General features: G+C 45.8%; 1 protein-coding gene across 3 annotated transcripts in view; it reads left to right on the top strand.

Moving 5' to 3' along the window:
• The window catches only part of tlk2 (tousled-like kinase 2), a 170,276-nt gene that overhangs the window by 63,188 nt on the left and 83,494 nt on the right, over positions 1-23,594 (top strand). For 2 of the 3 annotated variants that reach the window (XM_038778492.1, XM_038778493.1), the window contains exons 6-8: positions 453-551; positions 2,020-2,115; positions 15,546-15,638. In XM_038778492.1, the coding sequence (XP_038634420.1) occupies positions 453-551; positions 2,020-2,115; positions 15,546-15,638 (288 nt within the window). The remainder of the gene's footprint in view (positions 1-452; positions 552-2,019; positions 2,116-15,545; positions 15,639-23,594) is intronic. The other variant, XM_038778494.1, reaches the window with a different exon arrangement.

Here is a 23,594-nt window from a genome sequence, read left to right on the forward strand (position 1 = left end):
AAACTGGAGCACTCGGAGGAAACCCACGCACACACGGGGAGAACGTGCAAACTCCGCACAGACAGTGACCCAAGCCGGGAATCGAACCTGGGACCCTGGAGCTGTGAAGCAATTGTGCTAACCACAATGCTGCCCTGTATCTGTCCTTTAACACGTGGAGCTTTTTAAATCTAACTCTTTTGCATAGTTTGCTTTAGATCCCTTTTTTAAATAGGGCAAAATAAGTTGAGCTCAGAGTTAGATCTGGTTTAATGAATCGTTTATGTTGAAGCTGAGATGGCAATGATGTTTGCGCTTCGTTTCTCAGTTTGATTCTATTTCTGCATTCCCAAGCAGGAGGAAGTCCGTAGCTATATGTATTGTTTTTCATTCAATCCAGATGAAAAACAATGGCAGGTACATCTGTTATGTGCCCTGTACTGTATCCTCACTAAAACATATTTGTGTTTCAGTTTGCTGGCGGCAGTGTCACAGGTACAAGTCCAGGGCGGAGTGTACCACCCGTAGCTCGTTCATCCCCACAACATTCCTTATCATATTCATCACCTTCTGTGAGTATTATGTACTAACTGAGACATGTCTATAAATTAGTACATATGTTAAGTAGTATCATAATTTAAAGCAATATTTCAACACTGAATCCCTCGGGCAACACCACCCTGGTTAGAGCTTGGTGTGATCGTTGATACTGAACCACACAGATCAGTAAGATCCCAGATTAAGATCTCGAGTTAGTGATATAACATATTGATACTACATCTACAAATCCCTCTGCCTGTTTTCGTGTCTGAAACTTATGCGAGCTGAGGAAGAGAAGTCAGCACTAGAGCAGGGTAGCAACCCAGCCAGTGAAGAAGTGATCAGGAAATAAAGTCCTGTGAAGGGAACAGAAAGAATTAAATGACCCATCTCTGGGAGGCCCCTTAATGTAGATGAACCAAGGACAGATAAGTGACTTACGTTTGGGAGTGTTTACCTTCTAGAAAGAGTCTAGCCTTTTTTGTTGGATCTATTGTTATCTATCTATGATTTGGCATGGGAGAGGGAGCAAAAAACAAAGTAAATGTCTGGGTTAAAACACAAACAATTGCATGGGTTATATGGCGAATGGAGACTCAGTGGACGGGAGGCTGATACATGTGGGAGGAGAACTACACTGCTCGGAAGAGGGGAGATGATTTGAAAGGAGGCAAGGAGCTTCTGTTCAGGGAAAATAGAGGAGAAACTCCCAAAAATATAATTTGTGGTCCCCATGCCAAGGATAGCACATGACAAACGAAAGGGTAGATAGTTAAGGTTATTGGCAGGTCAGAAACCACCTACTTTGAGCTCTGTGGCCAAAAGTAGGTCCAACCTCCATGGGTAGGACAAGGAAGCAAGTCCTGAATTCATCCCAGCTGGACGGGGGATTGAAACCTGTGCTTTTGGCACCAGTCTGATCCATATTGCCCATCCAACCAACTAAGTCTGCCGTCTCCCCAAAGAGTCCCGGTTGCTGTGGCAGCATGCACTTTTACATGCACGATGGAGCCTGGAGCAATGGATAGTGATTTTGATCACTTGGTTGACCAGCAATCTGTCCCACTCCTACCGCCTGCCATTGGCATATGTTGGAAGGATTTAAAATTTAGCACTCAAGCTGTTTGACTGCGTTATGAACACCCCTTCCTTGGCCATCAAGCTTTGTAGTGGGATATGAACCACAACTTCTGGCTCAGAGACATGGATATTACGTTTTACATTGTAAGATCTCTTTTCAGAAACCTGAGCCCCTGGTGTTTAACTGGGTGTGAGGAATTGGTAAGGATCAGGATTGTGAAATACAACACAACCTGGACATGGTGTGACTGGAACTGGGGATTCACAACCTGGGTGGTGGAAGTTGCACCTCTCTCAACTTCTTAATGTGTGAGCAGTGCCACAGGTCATCTGGGGAGGAGGGTCCAGAGTGGTGGTAAAACCCAGTTGGAACCTTTTAAGATTTGAAGTTTTACACGTTCCTTCTGTTTTAAATCTGAGGTTCAGCAAGGCAGTCCTTCGTCAGTAGGATCAGCCAACACGGAGCATTCCTGTAGTTCACAAAAGATCATTAACGTACAACACAAACAATCACAGGTATGTAATGCATGGAACATACACATACTGCACTCTTTTCTGGTTTGACTTCAGCGTCATAGCATTTTTTTATTCCCTGGATTTAACATCAGTTGTATGAAAAATAAATTATTAAATGCGTAGTTAGACTCGAGGATATTGTTCAGATAAAAGCAAATTACAGTGGTCGCTGGATTCTGAAACAAAAACAGAAAGTACTGGACAATCTCAGCAGGTCTGACGGCATCAGTGGAGAGAAAAGGAAACCAACGTTTCGACTCTTTAGGCTCATCCAGACTTTAAGCGTTAGCTCCGTTTTCTCTCCAGATGCTGACAGACCTGCTGAGATTGTCCAGTATTTTCTGTTCTTGTCAGAAATTGTTTAGGATACTTTTCCAGTCTACTAAAGGCACTGGTAATTGGGAAAGATGTTAATTCTGATATGGGTAATAACAAGATGAGAGCCATATTAAATCAAAGGTAACTATTGGAGATGTCCGCTAAGCTAAATGAGGGCCAATTGTCAACATTTGACTGAAGTCATCACATGACCCCCCAGGGGTTATTGGGGAGGCCCTGGAAAATGTATTTGAAATATTGAAAATGTCCCCAGTGGGGACATGTAGAAGGAGGAGCTCTAAAGGTAGTTCCCCCCCCCCCCCCCCCCCCCCCCCCCCCCCCCCCCAGAGTCGTTGGCTTTTGGTTCTTTTTATCCAGTTCCTGGGGTAATTGGTGGACAGATGCGTTCCTTTCGAGACTATTTGTTGCGAAGGGGCAGCACGGTAGCAGGGGCAGCACGGTAGCATGGTGGTTAGCATAAATGCTTCACAGCTCCAGGGTCCCAGGTTCGATTCCCGGCTGGGTCACTGTCTGTGCAGAGTCTGCACGTCCTCCCCGTGTGTGCGTGGGTTTCCTCCGGGTGCTCCGGTTTCCTCCCACAGTCCAAAGATGTGCGGGTTAGGTGGATTGGCCATGCCAAATTGTCCATAGTGTCCTAAAAAAGTAAGGTGGCGGGGGGGGGGGGGGTTGTTGGGTTACGGATATAGGGTGGATACGTGGGTTTGAGTAGGGTGATCATTGCTCGGCACAACATCGAGGGCCGAAGGGCCTGTTCTGTGCTGTACTGTTCTATGTTCTATGTTCTAATGTCAGAAGGTGCAAGAGAAAATATAATTAAGAAAGGTGGAAGCAGTAGTCAGTCGGAGGAGCCGAACAAGGTGCAGAGCCCAGGAGATCCTAAGATGGCAGAGGCAAGTGCATCGGGTGGGGCTTCCCCTATTATGATAGACAAGCTGGTGGAGGTGATGGCCGTTGAATTTGAGAAGCAATTCGGCAAATATTTCAGGACGCTTGGGAGGGAAATGATGGAGACCCTCAAAGTCAGTGGATGATGCCCTGGTACCAATTAAGGATACAGTGGAAAAGACACCTGAGACTATGCTGCAGCATATGGTGAGATGTTTAAAGGGGTGAAGGAGGCGCTATTGCAGCACAGCGATCAGTTGGCCTCGTTAGATGCTGAGATGCTAAGGGTCCAAGGCCGAACTGAATACAGTAGTCCCCCGTTATACCGCGCTCCGCAATACCGCGGTTCGCGATATACCGCGGGGGGGCTTATGGACCCCAACTGTCAGTTGTGTCAATTTCAGCGGCCGGCTCACTTTGATCCGGAGAGGGAAGCTGCTCTCTCACTGAAGCAATCAGCCGGCCGCTGAAATTGACACTGCCCACTGCTCTCTCCCTCCAATCCAACTTTTAAGTTTTAATGTTTCTGATTGGAGGGAGAGAGCAGCGGGCAGTGTCAATTTCAGCGGCCGGCTGATTGCTTCAGTGAGAGAGCAGCTTCCCTCTCTGGATCAAAGTGAGCCGTCCGCTGAAATTGACACTGCCGGCTGCTCTCTCCCTCCAATCAGAAACATTAAAACTTAATGTTTTAAAACTTAATGGGGGGTATGGAGGAGAGAGGCAGCAGTTCGAGAGGAAGTTTGAGGGAGTTCTGGGATGGGGGGTGGAAGATCGGTGGAGTTCTGGAATGGGGGGAGAGGAGGTGGGTTAGAGTGTTGACAGTGACTAGGGGTAGGATATTATTGTGGAGTGGGGCAGACGGTCATCTTTGGTTTCGCTCTCCCGGTGGAAATGGCTGACTTGAAGGGGAGGGGGTTGAGAGAACCTTGATTCAATTGGCTATGTGGAATGTGAGGGGTATGGGTTGGAACTGCGTGTTGAGCTCCAACTTGGATTGCTCCCAGCCAAAAGTTGCTGGCCCCCTTGGGGGGGGCGAAGATACAAGCAGCATTCATGAAGGAGATCGATGGAGCAGAACCTTGGTGGCTTTTGCACCCTCTTGGCAGGGGATATTCCTTTTTTTCTCCGCTGCATAATGTACATTCCCGCATACACTTTGGTAATGGGGAGAGCCTTGCCGCCAGGGGTGAGGGATGCGGAATATTCCGCGAGAGTGTTATCAGATCGCACTCCGCATCTGGTGGATGTGGTTTTGGAAATGGGGCCAGATCAGTGGCTGGCATGGAGTTTGGATGTGGGGCTGTTGGCGGACTTGGGGTGAAGATGGATTGGGTAATTGATGAATATGTTGGGTTCAACAGGAATAGGAAAGTGTTACCCTCAGTACTGTGGGGAGGCCCTTAAGGCGGTGGTATGAGGGGAGGTAATTTTGCACAAGGCACAGCAGGTTAGGGAGACGAGAGAGGAGCGCCAGTGGTTGGTGGATGAGATATTAATGGTGGATGCTGGGTAGAGGTGGATGTCAGGTATGCAAGTGACCCGATGCCAGACCTTCTGGTGAATAGAAAGAAGTTGCAGAAGCTGTCCACGGAGAAGGCGGTGCAGCAGTTGTATCACTCGAGGGGGGTAGTGTATGAATTTGGGGAGAAGGCTAGTAGGCTTTTGGCTGGTCAGCTGAGGCGGCAGGCGGGAGATTGTGCAGATTCGGGACTCGGATGGTAGGCCAGTATCAGCACCGGATAAAGGTAATGGGATGTTTGAGACGTTCTATAAGATTCTGTATAGGTCAGTGCTGCAGGAGCAGGAGCCCGAGATGCTGAGTTTATTGGCGAGTTTGGAGTGTCCCACGGTGGAGGAGGAGGATAGAGAAGAGATGGAGGGGGCTGCTGTGGGTGTAAGAGTTTAGAACGGGAACCGGGCAAATGCAGACAGGTAAAAAGCTGGGGTTGGGTGGGTACCCGGTTTGAGCTTTTTTATAAAAGAGTTACAGATCTATTGGTACCGCTACTGGTGGAGATGTTTGAGGACTCGGTAGCTCGGGGGTCTCTTCTGGAGGCAATGATGCAAGTGTCCATCGCGCTTCTGTTAAAGAAGGATAAAGACCCAGTGGAGTGTGGGTCATACCGCTCTATTTCGCTAATGAATATAGATGCTAAGATTCTGGCTAAGATATTAGCACCGAGGCTGGAGTGATGTCTCCCACAGGTTCTTGGGGAAGACCAGATGGGGTTTGTGAAGAGAAGTGCTTGTCGTCCACTGTGAGGCAATTTTGAATGTGGTGTTGACCCCGATGGAGGTGAGGGAGCAGGAGATCATTATGGCACTGGGTGCTGAGAAGGTCTTTGATCGGGTAGAATGGGGATATTTGTTTGCAGTACTGGAACAGTTCAGGATAGGGCTTAAGTATGTAGTTTGGATTTGGTTAATGTGTAAGGCGCCGAAGGCTAGTATTCAGGCAAACAATGTGAACTCGAGATATTTACAGTTGTACAGGGGCGTGCGTGCTTGCGCGCGCGTGCGTGTTCCGGCCGCACGGCACATGCGGGGTGGTATCACGGTTTGTGTTGAGACAATGTTCAAGCAGGCGCAACTAGGTGCTAGGTTTGGGGGATGGGGAGGAGAAGGGGATTTGTTTTTGGAGGGCTGACTTGTGAGCTGTGAGAAGTTGGTGGTGAAACGTCGGCTCTCGCAGGCGGATGTATTTAGAAATTTACTGCTGCACTTGACTTGACGAAGAAGATCTTTCCGACGTTCCAGCTGGTGCCCCATTCCTTGTTGGAGAGGGTTTTATCACTGGCGGGTATGGAGGAGAGGAGTACCTCTGGGGTTTATGGGAGGGTTATAGTGGAGGAGGAAGTATCCTTGGCTAAGTGGGAGGAGGAGTTGGGGTCTGAGTTGGAGGGGATTTGGTGTGAGATTCTGCATAGGGTGAATGCAAGGTTGTCATGTGCGAGGTTAGGGCTGATACAATTGAAGGTAGTGCATAGGGCCCATTTGACCAAGTCCAGGATGAGCAGGCTCTTTGCGATGAGTGTTGTGAAAGAGTCCCAGCTAACCATGTACATATGTTCTGGTCATGTCCCAAGCTCGTGGGTTTCTGGGTCTCCTTTGGCACCATGTCAGCGATCCTACAAACTGAACTGAAGTCTGAGGGAACATCGAACCTGCTGGAGCTGCAGACTGGGGTGGGGGTTGATGCTCTGGCCTTCATCTCGCTGATTGCTCGAAGGCGGGTGCTGATGAGCTGGAGTCCAGCTTTTCCACCCAGCGACTGGTATGTCTTGGGGTCTTATGGAGTTTTTGTACCTCAAGAAAGTTAAGTACACAGTGAGGGGCGCAATTGAAAGGTTCTACTGAAAATGGCAGCTGTTAATTTTGTACTATAAAGAACTGGTCACCATTAGTTGTTAAGGAGGGGGGTTCAGGGGTGGATTTTTTTAGGAGGTGATTGGGAGTGGTTTGTTTATTATCTTTTTTTTTAATGTATAAAATTTGAAAAAGCTGAATCAAAGTAATTAAAAAAGAAAACTTACTTGGTTCGCTAATGTCCTTCAGGAAGGAAATTTGCTTTCCTACCTGGTCTGGCCTACATGTGACTCCAGATCCCCAGCAATGTGATTGACACTTAAGTAACCTCTGAAATGGTCAAGCAAGACACTCGGTTGTATCAAGCCACGACAGTCTTAAAAAAAAGGACTGGAACCAGACGGATCACTCTGCATCGACACAGTCAATGGCAGAGCCTGCCCTATTGACCCTGCAAATTCCTTCTCCCTATTAACATCGGAAGGCTTCTGCCAAAACTGGGAAAGCTGACCCATAGACTAAGCAAGCAACAGCCTGTCGTATTAATACTCGTATTCATGGATTTGTATCTGAACGGACATTCATGGAATCATACCTTGCATTGTCCCCAACAACACCACCATCATCTCCAGGTATGCCCTGTCCTACAGACCCAGAAGTGGTGGTGGCACAGTGGTATCCAGTCAGGAGGGAGTGGCCCTGGATGTCCTCAACATTGACTCTGGAGTCCATGAAGTCTTGTGGCATCATGGTCAAGGAAATCTCCTGCTGATTACCACAAATTGTTTCCCCTAAACTGATTAAATAAGTATTGCTCCATGTTGAACATCACTTGAAAGAAGCATTGAAGATGGCAAGGATACAGAATGTACTATAGGTGAGAGACTTCAAAGATCATCACCAAGGGTGACTGGGTAGCAGCACTATGGAGCAGGCTAAACCCTAAAGGACATATCTGCTAGACTGGGTCTGTGGCATGTGGTGAGGGAGTCAACAAGAGGGAAAAACCTACTTGACCTTGCCCTCACAAGTCTACCTGCTGCATGTATATCTATCCTGTGATAGCATTGGTTGGAGTGAACACCGCACAGTCCTTTTGGAGACTTAAGTTCCATGATGAGTATACCCTCCCATCATGTTGCATGGCTCTGTGCTAAATGGGATAGATTTTGAACAGATCTAGCAACTCAAAATTGGGCATCAGGCATAAAAACGATTGAAGGCATTGGACATTGCTGTGGCCCCGGACAACATTCTGGCAATAATACTGAAGATTTGTGCTTCAGAATTCACTGCACCCACTAACCAAACGGTTCCAGTGCAGATACAATATGCATCTACCTGACCATGTGGAAAATTGCCCTGGTCTGTCCTGTATGCACGTAGAAAGGAAATATAACCTGGCAGATTACTGCCCCATCAGTCTGCTCTAGATCATTAGCAAAGTGAAGAAAGGGGTTGTCAACAGTGATTTAAGCAGCACTTTAAAATAACCTCATGAAGCTCTCTTTGGGTTCTGCCAGGGCAACTCAATTCATGACCTCATTAAAGCTTTGGTGCAAACGTGGACAGAAGAGCTGAAGAGAGGTGAGTTGAGGTGAGAGTGTCTGCCCGAGACATGAAGGTAGCACTTGAGTGTTGCATCAAGAAGCCCTAGCAAAATTGGAGTCGATGGGAATCTGGGAAAACTGGTTAGGGGCATATCTGGCACAAAGGAAGATGGTTATGGTTGATGGAGGTCAATCATCTCAGGCCAACATTGCAGGAGTTCCTCAGAGCCAATCATTTCAGCTGCTTCATTATTGACCTTCCTTCCATCTTAAGGTCAGATGTGGGGATGTTCATTTCAACGCCATTTGTGACTCCTCAGATACTGAAGCAGTCAAGTGTCCATATGCAGCAAGGCCTGGACAATATCCAGGCTTCAGCTGATATTTGGCAAGTAACATTCATGCTACACAAGTCCCAGGCATTGACCATCTAGGACAAAAGAGAATCTAACCACCCCGAGTTGACGTTAAGTCTGTTTTTCAAACTTTTTTTTTCCTGGGACCCACTTTTGCCAACCAGCCGATCTTTGGACCCACTACGGGCCGACCTTTTGGATCCACCGCAGGCCGAATTTCGGGATCCACCGCCAGCTGACCTGCAGGACCCATATGCCATGTCCGCTTACCTTTAATGCGAATGGGGAGCCTGCTTGGTCCTAACAATCTCACTTGAATCGGGTTCATAGGAGGAGAGGCCAATGTGCGTATCCGGTATAGACTTCACCCAGTTCTTTTGTGCCGACTTGGAAAACCCAACTCAGTCCAAATTCAACTAGATCGTTGTGAAGGGTAATAACAAAAAAATGCATTTTTACTCAGCACTGGATACTCCAGAATGCTGATAACCTCATCGGCTTTTGGTGTGTTTTTAATGTGCTATCACAGGTCAGGTACTGCAGCATCGTCTTTTGATTTGGAGTCAGCTGTAAGTTAATCACTGACTCTGATGTCTCAACTTCACAAGGAATTTTTTACCCACCACTTCTCTTTCAAAATCTGAAACCTCTGCTCGATTTTGCCATTACTTCCCTGAGTATAACACACCAGGGCTTTGCATCCTTGTTTGCATTGACACAATTAACAAAACCATACCCCAAGACATCATCATTATACTGCTTTGTTCCTGCGTTAAGTTCATTCCTTGTAGACTATTCCAGAGGCCCTGGAGCTCCGTACAGATCTAACACTAGCACCTCTCTGTCCTGCCCTAGATACTCCTGAGAAGCTCTCTGGCAGATTCTGTTGTGAGGTCCTGTCCAATAGGTACACTGCCTACTTGCATTTCTGGGCCTCTCTTACTTTTAAGAATATGAGCCATCTTCATAGTCTTCTTTCCAGCAGCTGCAAAATGGAAGCAACTCTACTCCGTGATTTGGTGCCAAGAGCACATACGTGGAAGGCTCTTGACATCGGGTGTATGTGTGACCTGCTCGCTGCTGCCGCTTCTAGTCGAAAAATAGCCTTATTTATTATCGTTTAAAAGGCAGCAGCGGATGGTATTCTCAATGTAGTGGTCATTGGGCGCTTCTCCCATGATCGGGACCATTGTGGAAACGGCACAGCTGATTGCTCTGTGACCCTCTCTACACACGCCCGTGACCAACCTGTGGGTTGTGACCTGCATTTTGAAAAACTCTGCATTTGGCATTACCGTTGCTGGATCCTCCACTATCAACTTCCATGGGGTCACTATTGACCAGAAACTGAACTGGACCAGCAATATAAATACTGTAGCTACAAAGGCAGGTCAGAGACTGTGAATTTTGTAGAGAGTAACTCGTCTCGTGATTTCCCAAAGTCTGTCCATCTTCGACACGGCAGAAGTGTGATGGAATACTCTCCATTTACCTGGATGAGTGCAGCTGCAGCAATACAGAAGTTCAACCCCATCCAGGACGAAGAAGTCCGTTTGACCGGCACCCTATCCACCACTTTCACCATTCCCTCCTTCCACCACTGATGCATAGTTGGCGTATTATGTACAAATCTACAAATGGCACAGCAGCAACTCAGCCAGGCTCCTTTGACAACACCCTCCAAACCCACAACCTCCAATATCCAGGAAGACAAGGGACAGCAGATGCACGGGAGCAGAACCACCAGCAAGTTCCCCTCGAAGCCGCATACGATCCTGACTTGAAACTATATTGCTGTATTTTTATTGTCACAAGATCAAAGTCCTGGAACTCCCTTCCAACAGCACAGTGGGTGAACCTATACCGCATGGACTACAGTTCTAGAAGGTGGCTCACCACCACCTTGGTTGAGGGCAATTAGGGTTGTGCAATAATTGCTGCCCAGACAGTGACAACCGTATCCCGTGAATTAATGAAAAAATAGAGAAACGGTGGCAATGTGCGAACTGGCTAAGAAGTTTTCGACCTGGAGCACTTTGCGAATAGCTCTTGAGATGCTAAAGAGTTTATGTTTTCCCAGAAGTTGCCAAAGCATGAACTAAGATGTTATTGGTTGGTCAATTGAAAAGGAGCATCAGGCCATTTGTGACCTGAGGTAGAGAGGGTTCATAGGAGTGTGCCTTGCAGATGATAATTGGATCTGTGAAACACGAAGGTGAAAACTGTTGTCCGATGGAGCTCCTGACCTACCCTGCGTGAATAAAGAACAGCGTATTGTGGAATTATGTAGCTACGTAGTGTGGGGAGTGATGCAGGTCCTTGTTGGGAGAGATGTATATTTGTTGTAGCGGTTATTTAAAGTGAAATTCACCTTTTTTATTTGAAGTATCAATCGCCTGTTAATTCATGTGTAATTTACGTTGGTTCTGATTCCTGTTGTTAAAAAAAGTCAAATCTTACTGGTAATTAATCTGTGATTTTCAAATGTAGTTTATTTTGTTTTACGGTTTCCCCACAGGGTTTGTAGCAAAAATGCCAGGTTCGATGATGGCGGCAAGTTGGATTAAAAGCTCTTGTTGCTTTTAAAAAAGGATAAAGGGTGGTTTCCCAGAGCAATTTGAAGTTGTGTCCTATAGATTTCTGTTTCCACTCACTCTGTGTTTAGATAATTTCTGTACAACATTAGAGGAAGTGACTTCCACATTTGCAGTAAAACAGGGGACAATGTAAATCGTTGAGGACCAAAGAAACCTGCACGAAGTATGGTGAAATGTGAAATAGAAAGCAATCTTGGGAAAATAATGTCTGCTGAGATAGTGGGCTGGATTCTCCGTTCTGGAGACTATGTCCCCACGCCGGCGTGAAAATGGTAGCGTTTTACGCCAGGAAAACTGGCGCAAAACGGCCACCGATTCCCTGTTCCGGGTGGGGGGGGAGCTATCAGCCAGGCAGCGTAGAGCTCCTAGCCTGGAGAGTTGGCGAGTCCGTGGCTGCACATGCCCATGGCGGCGGCCTGCAGTAGCTTCATGGCGGATGCCTCTTGCGGACCTGGCCCGCAAAATAGTCCCCCCTTCGGCCGGCTTGTGCGCCACGGACAGCCCCACCAAAGTACCCCCAGCCCTGAATATGGTTCTCTTCACCCCCCCCCCCCCCCCCTTCCCCCCTGTCCTGGATCGGACCTCCCCTGGGTGTGGCAGCTCTGGACTGAGTTCCCAACGTGTGAGACCATGAGAAATCCACGCCAATGGGAACGCGGCTGGCCGGGTGCGGAGCATCGTTTGGGGGGGCCTCAGCCAAAGTTTGGAGGCCGTGGAAACAGTGTGCAGCGTACTGTCTGAGTATGCCACTTTTCAGGAGGCGACGCATTGCGAAGTCGCTGCCGCCACTAGTTTTGGCGTAATTGGGGATTCTCTGCCCCATCGCCGAACGTAATTTCTGCATTGGAGAATCCAGCCCAGTGGATGTGTTGGGTTGTGATCTTCGAAAATCCCTCTGGATTGGAAAACTGCAAATCTATCACCTCTATTCAAGTAAGGAGAGAGTCAGAAAGCAAAAAACTATAGGCCATTCAATGTCGAACCCCAACAGTGCAGAAGATGGCCATTTGACCCATTGTGTCTACACCAGGGGTGGGCAAACTTTTCCGTGCAAGGGCCACATTCAGAAATTCACAATTTTACAGGGCCGCATAGTATATTAATTGATAGTCCCGGTTGTAACCAATTAGCGTGCGGCATATACCTCAGCGCTTCCCCCGGCGGCATCCTGCCTTTAGCCCTCTTTTTCTCTACTTTTCAAAAATGGCGCTTCACCCGGTTATGATTCTGGGCGCCTCATATAGAACATAGAACAGTACAGCACAGAACAGGCCCTTCGGCCCTCAATGTTGTGCCGAGCAATGATCACCCTACTCAAGCCAACGTATCCACCCTATACCAGTAACCCAACAGCCCCCCCATTAACCTTATATAAAAAAAAACATTTTATTTTTTTTGATGACTTGATCTTGGTGTGCCGCATAAAGACCTTTGGCGGGCCGCATGCGGCCCGCGGGCCGTAGTTTGCCCACCCCTGGTCTACACCGACCATCTGAAAGAGCACCCTACCTATGCCCACTTCCCCCTCTTTCCACCCCCCCCCCCCCCCCCCCCCCCCCCCTATCCCCATATTCCCACTTAACCTGCACATTCTTGGACACGAAGGGGCAAACTTTTAGCATAGCTAGTCCACCTAACCCACACATCTTTGGATTGTGGAAGGAAACCGGAGCACCCGGAAGAAACCCATGCAGAACTGGAAGAACATACAAATTCCACACTCAAGACCAGAATTGAACCTGGGTCCTGTGGGCTGTATGGCAGCAGTGCCAACCACTGTGTTACTGTGCTGCCCACAGCCTAGATCCAGCCTAGATTTAGAAACAAGCCAGTTTCAAATATAAGTATGGAAAACTAACAGATTGGCCGCAATTCTGATTTTCTTAGCATATGGGCACCCATCTGAAACTAACGATATAAATATGAAAACAGACACACAGATTGTATTGCCCCTTAATAGCTCCCTCTTGGTCAGTCTTTGATTTCATACTGGTTTAAACAGGCTCACAGTAGTTTTCAACAATAACCACATTTATGTTGAGACATTTTCTGGCATATTATTAGGTACGAACATGATTAAATAAATGGCCTTTGGTCGCTGCTGATTTCTTTGTTTATATATGAATCATAGAATCCCTACAGTGCAGAAGGAGGCTGTTCGGCCCATCAAGCCTGCACCAAGCCTCTGAAAGAACACCACCCAAGCCCACTTCCCTGCCCTAGCCCAATAACCCCTTAAGCTAACCTACACATCCCTCGCCATTGAGGGGCAATTTAGCATAGCCAATCCACCTAACCTGCACATCTTTGGACTGTGGGAGGAAACCGGAGCACCCAAAAGAAACCCACGCAGACACAGGGAGAACGTGCAAACTCCACACATACAGTTACCCGAGGCCAGAATTGAACCCGGATCCCTGGTGCTGTGAGGCAGCAGTGCCAGCCACTGTGCCACCATGCCGCTGCTTTCTTTGTTTTGGAAATTCACCAACAGGGCTATTCTGTGGAAGAAAAGGCCACTACCCATCATGGGTTATGTGCAAATACATTGTGCATTGACTAAATCTCCAGGATATTGTCACGCTGTAAATTTGGACGATAAAGTCCTTTTCGGCCTATTAGATTTTGCTAAATAGCAATCCTATTGCAGTATGTATCAGTCGAATGTTTCAATCCTAACAAGTTGAGCTCCATAGGTAACACTTTCCTGATCCTCAACAATGTAGAACACACCCTGATACCTGCAGTGTTGTTATCACTTCTATGCTTTGCATGCCTCACTTTATTTTACTATGAGATACTAATGCAGTTCCATTTTGTAAGGAATTAACATAACTCTACATTGTCAATGAGCAGCTCGTTTCACATGTATGCTTTTCTGAAAAGCTGTCCCTCCTAACTTGTTAACCTCATTGGAACATTGCTCGCTTTGTATTTGTGGGGTGTAATGCAGAGTATCTTATCACTATGCAAAGTCATTGAGTTAGCCCTAAAGGTATGTCTAAAGGAATAGGTGCATTAACAGGGCAACTGAGGTCAGACACACCGTCCCACAGAATAAATGACAGATCATAGATCATAGAATTTGCAGTGCAGAGGAGGAAATTTGGCCCATCAAGTCTGCACTGGCCCTTGGAAAGAGCACTCTACTTAAGCTTACGCCTCCACCCTATCTCCGTAACCCAGTAACCCCAACTAACCTTTTTTTGGACATTAAGGGCAATTCAGCATGGCCAATCCACCACATCTTTGGACTGTGGGAGGAAACTGGAGCACCTGGAGGAAACCCACACAGACACTGGGAGAACGTGCAGACTCCACACAGACGGTGACCCAAGCCAGGAATCGAACCTGGGACCCTGGAGCTGTGAAGCAACTATGCTAACCAGATGTGGCCACACCCAATTCAGTGGATATCACCACAACCCAGCCAGACCTTTGATACAATGTGAGCCAACCAATGTCACAAACTACATCTTTCTCACAAGGGTTTCTAATCTCCACCTTTTAAAGATCTCCCTTTGAATTCTCTACAAAGGTCGCCCCGACGACTACAACGATGGCCCACATTGCAGGTTTTCAATCTTTGCCTTCTGAGATTTCTTTGCCCTGGATTTCCACGTACACAAGTGCCACTTCACAACCACAATTTTAGATCCTTGGCTGGTGGAGCAGAGCACCACTGCCCCAATTGAACGGAGCCACCAACCTTCAGCACCTTCTCAGATCTTCAGGGCTTCACAGCGCCAGGGTCCCAGATTTGATTCCCGCTTTGGTCACTGTCTGCGGAGTCTGCATGTTCTCTCCGCGTCTGTATGGGTTTCCTCCGGAGTGTGATGAAAGTAACATCATTACAGTGTTAATATAAGCCTACTTGTGACACTAATAAAGGTTGTTATTATTATTATCTCCCATGCCCCCTTCACCTAAAGCAATTCTATTTAATTTAGAACCTATTCTCTTTCCTTTCTTCTAATTTAAGAGGACCTTTTTCTGTCCCCTGTTATTGTCCCTTGTCTGAGACTTCAGTTTGTGACCCCTCTTGGGTCCCGTTCCCTGGGACATGTGCTCAGCAATTGCGCTTTGTAACAGGTCATTTGACCATCCCTTTTGTGGCATTCTTCCTTCTGCGATAGCACACAGGGTGTCCTTGGCCTGAAGAACATAAAATACCTGAATTGCTTTTGGTGTGTGTGTGTAATATAGATAGAGATGGGGACAGACTGGCCAGCTGATCCAGATGTTGGCAACCTATTCACAGCCATTGATTACGCCTAACAAATGAAATAAATAGTAAAATGGAGTGAAAGTAATTAATTTACTACCTGTTCATTACTACGTATTTCCCTGAAAGTGCATAAAAACATACTAACGGAAATTGTTTCATATGTATACAGACAGACTTCACGCTGGAAAAGCTGACTGCCCTTGAAAACAGCAAAAATTCAGACCTGGAAAAAAAGGAGGGAAGAATCGACGATTTACTGCGGGTAAAGCTCTCTTTTTAAACTAAGCCTGTTTTTCGAATTTAGCAAAGTGCAAAGCTACATCTTAAGATCATTTCACCTACCCACCCACATGAACAGGCAGCCCAATAATAGTAGAAAATCAAGGGGGGAAGGGAGGGAGAAACTTCAAGCAATTACTACCACTAGTAAAACTAATAAGACAGCAGGTTGATCAGGTTCGCTGTGTCTGATGGCCTGAAATCTTGGGCCTTGAAAAATGTGGCAGCACAGATAGCTGTAATCTTGATGGCATTGGCTGAAACCTTCCAAAATTCATCAGATTCTGTAAACGTCCTAGCAGACTGGAAAACTGCACATATAACACGTCAATTCAAGAGCGGAGAGAGTCCAGAAGCAGGAAACTATAGGCTATTTAGCCTAACATCTGTCATTGGAAAAATGATGGAATGCATTATTAATTGAAGTAGCTGAAGGACATTTAGTAAATCATAATACAATTTTTTTTGGAAATGATTTTTATTCTAAAATTTCATACAAAAGAATATAAAAGACATGAACGCCCCACCCAAGCTCATGGTGCTGGATTGATCTATTAGCATGGATAGAGCATTAGCTGGCTAACAAAAAATGAGAGTCGAGATGAATGGGTAATTTCCATGTTGACAAACTAACTCATGAAATGGCACAGGGATGATCGTGCTGAGGCCTCAAACTATTTACAATCTATATTGATGACTTGGATGAATTGTGGCTAACTTTGCTGATGAAACCAAGATAGGTAGGAAAGAAATTGTGAGGATACAGAGAGTCTGCAAAGGGATATAAACTGGTTAAGTGAGTGGGCAAAACTCTGGCAGCATAATGTGTCGAAATTAGAATTAGAACAGTACAGCACAGAACAGGCCCTTCGGCCCTCGATGTTGTGCCGAGCAATGATCACCCCACTCAAGCCCACGTATCCACCCTATACCAGCAACCCAACAACCCCCATTAACCTTATTTTTGAGGACACTAAGGGTAATTTAGCCTGGCCAATCCACCTAACCCGCACATCTTTGGACTGTGGGAGGAAACCGGAGCACCCGGAGGAAACTCACGCACACACGGGGAGGACGTGCAGACTCCGCACAGACAGTGACCCAGCCGAGAATCGAACCTGGGGCCCTGGAGCTGTGAAGCATTGATGCTAACCACCATGCTACCATGCTGCCCAAAATGTGTCCTGGTACATGAATCACAAAATATATAGTATGCAGGTATAGCAAATAATTAGGAAAGCAAATGGAATGTTGACATTTTATTGTATGAGAGCTGGAGGAGAAAAGTAGGAAAATCTTGCTGGGAGCTGGAGGAGCTTGCACAGTGGTTAGCACTGTTGCGTCACAGCTCCAGGATCCCAGATTCGATTCCTGGCTTGGGTTGCTGTCTGTGCGGAGTCTGCACGTTCTCCCCTTGTCTGCATGGGTTTCCTCCGGGTGCTCCGGTTTCTTTCCACAGTTCAAAGATGTGCAAGGTTAGGTGGATTGGCCATGCTAAATTACCCTTAATGTCCAAAAAGGTGAGGTGGGGTTACTGGATTACAGGGATAGGTTGGAGGTGTGGGCTTAAGTAGGGTACTCTTCCCAGGGGCTGGTGCAGACCCGATGGGCCGGATGGCCTCCTTCTGCATTGTAAATTCTATGAAATCTATGAAAAGTAAAAAGGTCTTGCTGTGATTGCATCTAGAGTACTGTGTGCAGTTTTGGTCTGTCTTGAGGAGGGATATATACTGCATTGAAAGCAGTTCAGAGAAGGTTCATTAGGCTGATTCCTGGCATGAAGGAGTTGTCTTATGATAAAAGATTGAGAAGGTTGAGTTCATACCCATTGGAGTTTAAAAAAATGAGAGGCAACCCTATTGAAACACATAATATTCTGAGGGTGCTTGACAGGATAAATACAGAGAATGTCTCCCCTTGTGGGGGTTTTTCGGACTATGGAGCACCGTTTAAAAAATAAGGGTCTTCCATTTCATTCCGAGATGAGGAGGAATTTCTTCTTTCACATGGTCGTTAATCTTTCAAATTTCACTTCAGAGAGCACTGGAGGCTGAGCCATCGGTTCAAGCCTGAGTTTTGATCAACAAGAGCGGTTATGGCAGGAAGGCAGCCAAGAAAGTGGAGCTAGGGCCATGATCCGATCAGCCATGATCTTACTGAATGGCAGGGTGGGCTGGAGGGGCTGAATGCCCTCCTCCTTTTTCGTATGTTCCTAAAAGATTAACAGGTTATCCCAATTTGGCCTGTTTGCCCTGACAGCTCTTCTGCCAATCAGACCGTACAGCAGCTTTCAACATCCCAGATACTCTGAGTCTGAAATTTCAAATTGAGCTTGTAATCATTGTACAGTTAAATTCACCTTTGACCCATACCATTCACAGTGATATTACAAATCTCCAGAGACTGTGCTGCAGAAGCCATCCTAACTGTGGAAAAAGTAATAGACCCTCAAAAGGAGACCATAACCTTTTTTTGGGTTCTTGTGGCGCAGTGGTTAGTGTCCCTGTCTCTGAGCCAGACAGCCCGGGCTCGAGTCCCATGTGATGACTAAGAAAGGTGCGTTCGGAACACGGTCAAACAGGTTGTGTGTGTCAACCTGCAAAATCCTTCCACAGATGCCAGTAGCTGACGGTAAAAGCGGGAGAGTATCCTGGTCAGGCACACTTAATGGAGAGTGTCGCACCTCAAGCTATAAGCCCTTAGAGACCTGTTGCACTAATAACTAACTATGGAAACCGCCAAAAGTCTGCCTTGGTGCACCACTAGATGTGGGAAGAAAATTGGGGAAAACAGGAAACCCTTTTTGTTTCCCATGCACTATCAACTATGTCTCAACTATGTCTCAATTGGGTTGAATTCTGTCCCACCACCAAGTTTAGCATAGACTCGGTGCATCACTTTGATTTCTAAAGTAATGTTTGGGTGAGTTTGAATTGTTGAGCATTTTACTGTCCAGAGGGAGAGTAGCCTGATAAATTGTAGCCTGAGAAATTGCAGTTAAATGTGTTCTCACTTGAATGCTATTGGGCACACAAAATCTTTTATATCAGCAGGTCATATGTTTAATGACCTCGCCTCCTCTGCTTTCCGGGGTACCGGTCATCTGAGAGAAGAAATTCATCTTCATCTCCATCTTAACTTTCAAACCTACCCTCTAGTTCTAGATTCCCTGACATGGAGAAACATTCTCTCAACATCTACCCTGTCAAGTCCTCTCAGAATCTTGTGCTTCAATAAGGTCACCTCTCATTTGTCAAAACTCCAATGTGTGTAGGCCCGACCTTTTCTTAAGATTTGGGCAGTTGGATCAGTGTTGTTTCAAGTTTCTTTGTTCTAGTGTAAATGTGAGAAGTCTGGAAGACAAATTTAAGCCTCTAACTTTCAAAATCCATTTGCAGATGTTACAAATTCACATGAAACGGGAGGGTTCTCATTCACTGCCTCAAATGGAGAATCAGATTGCAAAAGTGTATAACTTATCTTCTGACATCGTGGATTGTCTTACTATTCAAAGGACTGGAGTGCTTCACAAGTGTACTTAATTAAAAATTGTGAATATAGATCTGGTTGATTGGCCATTATATTTATAACCCCCATCCATTCAGTACATATGCTATCAGTGGTGTGGTCCATCTGCGTTATTGATGTCATATGGAGGCAGAGTAAGTGTTTATAAGCAAAACGCTGATAGTTTTTAGGGGAGGGAGGTTTCACTGAATCTTTCTGTTTAAATTCTGTACAAACATTGCTGCTGAGCAATGCAAGTGAGGAGAGGCCTCCATGTGGCTCTGTTGTGCAACTACAGGTGTTAACTTGGAATTAAAAACAGAAAACGCTGGATAAATCCAGCAAGTCTGGCAGCATCTGTGGAGAGAGAAACAGAGTTAACACTTCTAGTCCATATGACCCTCTACATAACTGAAGAGGGGGTGGAAACATTAACATGAGCTTGGACTTTGGATAAGGCTTCACTTCACTCCCAGCGGCGTGGGGTGGATTTAATGGGAAATCCCATTGACAGTGGCGGGACCAGAAGACCCTGCCGCTGGCCAACAGCGGGCCACCTGACCGAAGCCGGGAAACATGCCACGTGGAGGCCAGCGAAGCTTGCCCTGTATTTTGTCATAAATTAATTTGGTTATAGCTCAAGTTAAAATGCACCAGGGTGATTACCAGCTCGGAGTGAGGCCTCTCTTTGAAGAGCAGCTGCCGTCTTAATATGAGCACAGTAAGAAGTCTTACAACGCCAGGTTAAAGTCCAACAGGTTTGTTTCAAACACTAGCTTTCGGAGCACTGATCCTTCCTTCATTCACCTGAGGAAGGAGCAGTGCTGCAAAAGCTCGTGTTTGAAACAAACCTGTTGGTCTTCAACCTGGTGTTGTAAGACGTCTTACTGTGCTCACCGCAGTCCAATGCCGGCATCTCCACATCATGTCTTAATATGAATCATTGTTGTTCTCAATGTCATTGTATGAGGTTGGGTCCAACTTGAAATTTAAAATGACAATTTTTTTTGTCTTGCCACAGTTTGAACTAAATTAGTTTTTATAAAAACTGATAGTCAAATAATTGAAACTGCACACTGGTGAAGTCCTTTTTTATGCTTTCCTGGTGAGAATGTGACCCTTTTATTTTCTCTGCATTCCGATCCCTCTGTCCTTTCAACTTTATTTGGGTGATCAGCCAATCCCAGAGGGATCTGGCAGTATTGCTCTGAAAGTGACCTCCAAAGGCAGTTCCCAGTTGGAGTTCTGTCCAGCATGTTTTGCTGAGGAGCCCTGGTACCCAACCAACACATTGCTGAGCAGTGTTCTGATTCGATTCACAGCACAACTTAATTTTTTGTTTTTAACTTGTTGGTATGTGACTGTGATTTATTACCCTTCAGGAATAAATAGGTTGTTTGGCTTTGAATTCCATCCATTTCCCTCATGGGCTGGAAATGAACTGATGAGATTTGAGATTATTGTAAAGCGACCCCGAGTATCCTCCTCGGATGTTTGCTCCCATAGGCTCCCTGAGCCAGGAGTAATGGTGAGGTTCAGCTGCAGTGCCCCAGTTCGTGCCTGCCTGAGCATTGACACTGTGTCTCAGTTCATACTATCCAGTAAAAAGCTTCAACTGTGGGGCATGTTGCTTGATGCGGACTAGATGGAAAATGTGACTTTGGATCTGTTCTGTCAGTGCAGTAGAAAGAGAGGCCGGTACAGGTAATTTCAGTTTTAAAAGAAGCACCAGGGTAGGAACCACATTATCGGAATGTGATTGCTTTGAATAATGTGGATACTTTTTATAGGCTATGTCCAGTGAAGTATTTAAAAAGCACCTAATTTAGAGGGAAAATAATACTGAAAGCTTAACTTCCCATTATTTTTTATAGTCATAATGGGGGTAGGAGGGAGGAAGAGGAGGAGTACACAAATTAGTAAATTTAAAACTGAAAGTGGTGGGACTTGATAATCATCTTGTCATCCCTGAAGAACCGTTTTGGATTTTACATGTCATCACGGTCCCAAAGGACCATAGGCTGCTTCCCCCTTTCAGAGCGAGAGCTGTCTGATAGTGAATTAACCCGAGGGTTGAGAAGGCAAGGCCTTCATGAATAACCTCAGCCGGTACGGGGATGTATTAATGTAGCCTGTATTTTGCAAACAAATTGTTATGGTCATCACTTCCACCAGATGGCACCCGAGTCAGGCATATCCACTAGTTTGAGTACCTGGTAGACTTCTATCTAATAGAGCTGAAAATGAAGGACGCTGTTTGTCGAAATTACATAAATTGCCATTTTTTTGTGTTTATTTTCAATACTTTTCCATGTTCATATTTGGGTGACATTTTCCATAAGCTGGCAGAGTCCCTAATAGGTAAAATCTGAATCCTTGTACCCGCTAGTAAACCCAGAGTTAACAATAAACCATTAAATGCGTATAATTTACAGTGAAGAATGCATGGGGTAATCCCTTATTCTCCCATCCCTATTGGAAGGCAGTGGCGTAATGGTATCATCACTGGACTAATAATCCAGAAACCCAGAGTCACGCTCTTGGACCTGGGTTTGAATCCCGCTATGGCAGATGGTGAAATTTGAATTCAATAAAAATCTGGAATTAAAAATCTAAAGGTGACTTGTCAATTGTGGGAAAAACGCATCTGGTTCACTAATGTCCTTTAGGGAAGTAAATCTGTCTTCCTTATCTAATCTGGCGTATATGTGACTCCAGATCCATGGCAATGAGGTTGCCCACATCCCATGAAAGAATTTTTTTTTAAACGTGGAATAGCAAACAAGTATATGTACAGGTTAATCTACCTGGTCAGATTTCGTTATTGGTTGAACAGTACACAATAACCAATAGATACAGCTGGGCAGAAACAGTCAAAACCCTTTGTTTAAAAAAAAAATTGAATTCGATCGCAAGGGTTTGGAATGGGTTTTTAGCAACCACGCAACCTTTGGATAAATTAATCTGGTTCATTTTGTGGTGGGCCAGAAAGATGCAACATTTCACACTGTCAAGTTCTAGTCAGCCCAACAATCTCATGGTCTTTATACTTTTGCCATAATTAAAGATCAACAGAAAACCTCTATGGTTTTATACCATAATGGTTCTTTCATGTTCCAATCATTATTTTTGAAGCAAGGTTACAAGAACATTTTGTTACGACTCCATACCAGTTTTTGGTACGATATTAGACTAGAACTGTACGTTTTGTTGCGATTTAGTTGGGGACCAGCAACTATGTTTTTTCTGAACATTAGGCTAAATTTGAAATCCCAAGTACTTATCGAAGAGCGTAAAGACACAAGATTCCACAGTTTTAAACAAGTATGAGAAATTTTACTACACATGAGTTAACAGAGCAAGCAGTCAATACTATCTATCTTATACTCGGACAGAATTAACATGAGGTAACATGAATTAACAAACTGGTCAAGTATGGGGTGGCACAGTGGTTAGTACTGCTGTCTCACAGCTCCAGGTTCAATTCTGGCCTCGGTAGCTGTCTGTGTGGAGTTTGCACTTTCTCCCTGTGTCTGCATGGGTTACCTCCGGGTGCTCTGGGTTCCTCCCACAGTCCAAAGAAATGCAGGTTAGGTGGATTGGCCATGCTAAATTGCCCCTTGGTATCCAAAAGGTTAGGTGGTGTTACTGGGTTATAGGGATGGGGTGGAGGCGTGGGCTTGGGTAGGGTGCTTTTTCCAAGGGCTGGTACAAACTCCATGGGCCGAATGGCCTTCTTCTGCTCTAAATTCTATGAAATGGCAGAAACAGCCAAGACCCGTTCCAGCAGACTTTCTCAGCAACCCACCTTGACATCAATGAGTCACAAAATCTTAAAAACTCTTGTCTTCCTCCTGAGGAATTTCAACTTCTTTCTTTCAAAGTACTAATCTAATCTCCAGCCATATCAGCTCTCCTCAAGTAAAGTTTCACAGGTGGAATCCAGTGTTCCCACACCTCTCAGCTGCTCACAGGTCCAACCTTCCTGGTCTTGTTTCCCAGCTAAGCTGACCTCCTACCATGACTGTATTCTCCGCTCTCTCTCTCATAGTCCCAGCCTCTCAATACTGATTCTGGGCTCCCTGAGCCCCAGCTGTTATCAGCACAGAGCTAACATGGTGCAGTAGCGATGGACCGAAGGGCCTCTTTCCGTACTGTAAAACTCTATAACACATCTTAGCAGCACAGAGCTAACAAAGGCTCCTGGTGTTTCTCTGGGCCTCACCCTCTCAGCTGCATGGATCTAACGGCATTCAGCTACATGGAGCCAAGTATCCTCTCCAACTACTCCCCACTCACTATTAACTAATTGTTGTCCATTGATCCTTCAATTGACCTGTGATATCTCCCACCAGGGCTCAGCCCCCTGCTCTGACGCAGAGTCAGATAGAACATCTTGGTACATTCTGTGGCTTAAATAACACAATCTCCA

This window comes from Scyliorhinus canicula, chromosome 19 (genome assembly GCF_902713615.1).
Source record: "Scyliorhinus canicula chromosome 19, sScyCan1.1, whole genome shotgun sequence".
NCBI lineage: Eukaryota > Metazoa > Chordata > Chondrichthyes > Carcharhiniformes > Scyliorhinidae > Scyliorhinus > Scyliorhinus canicula.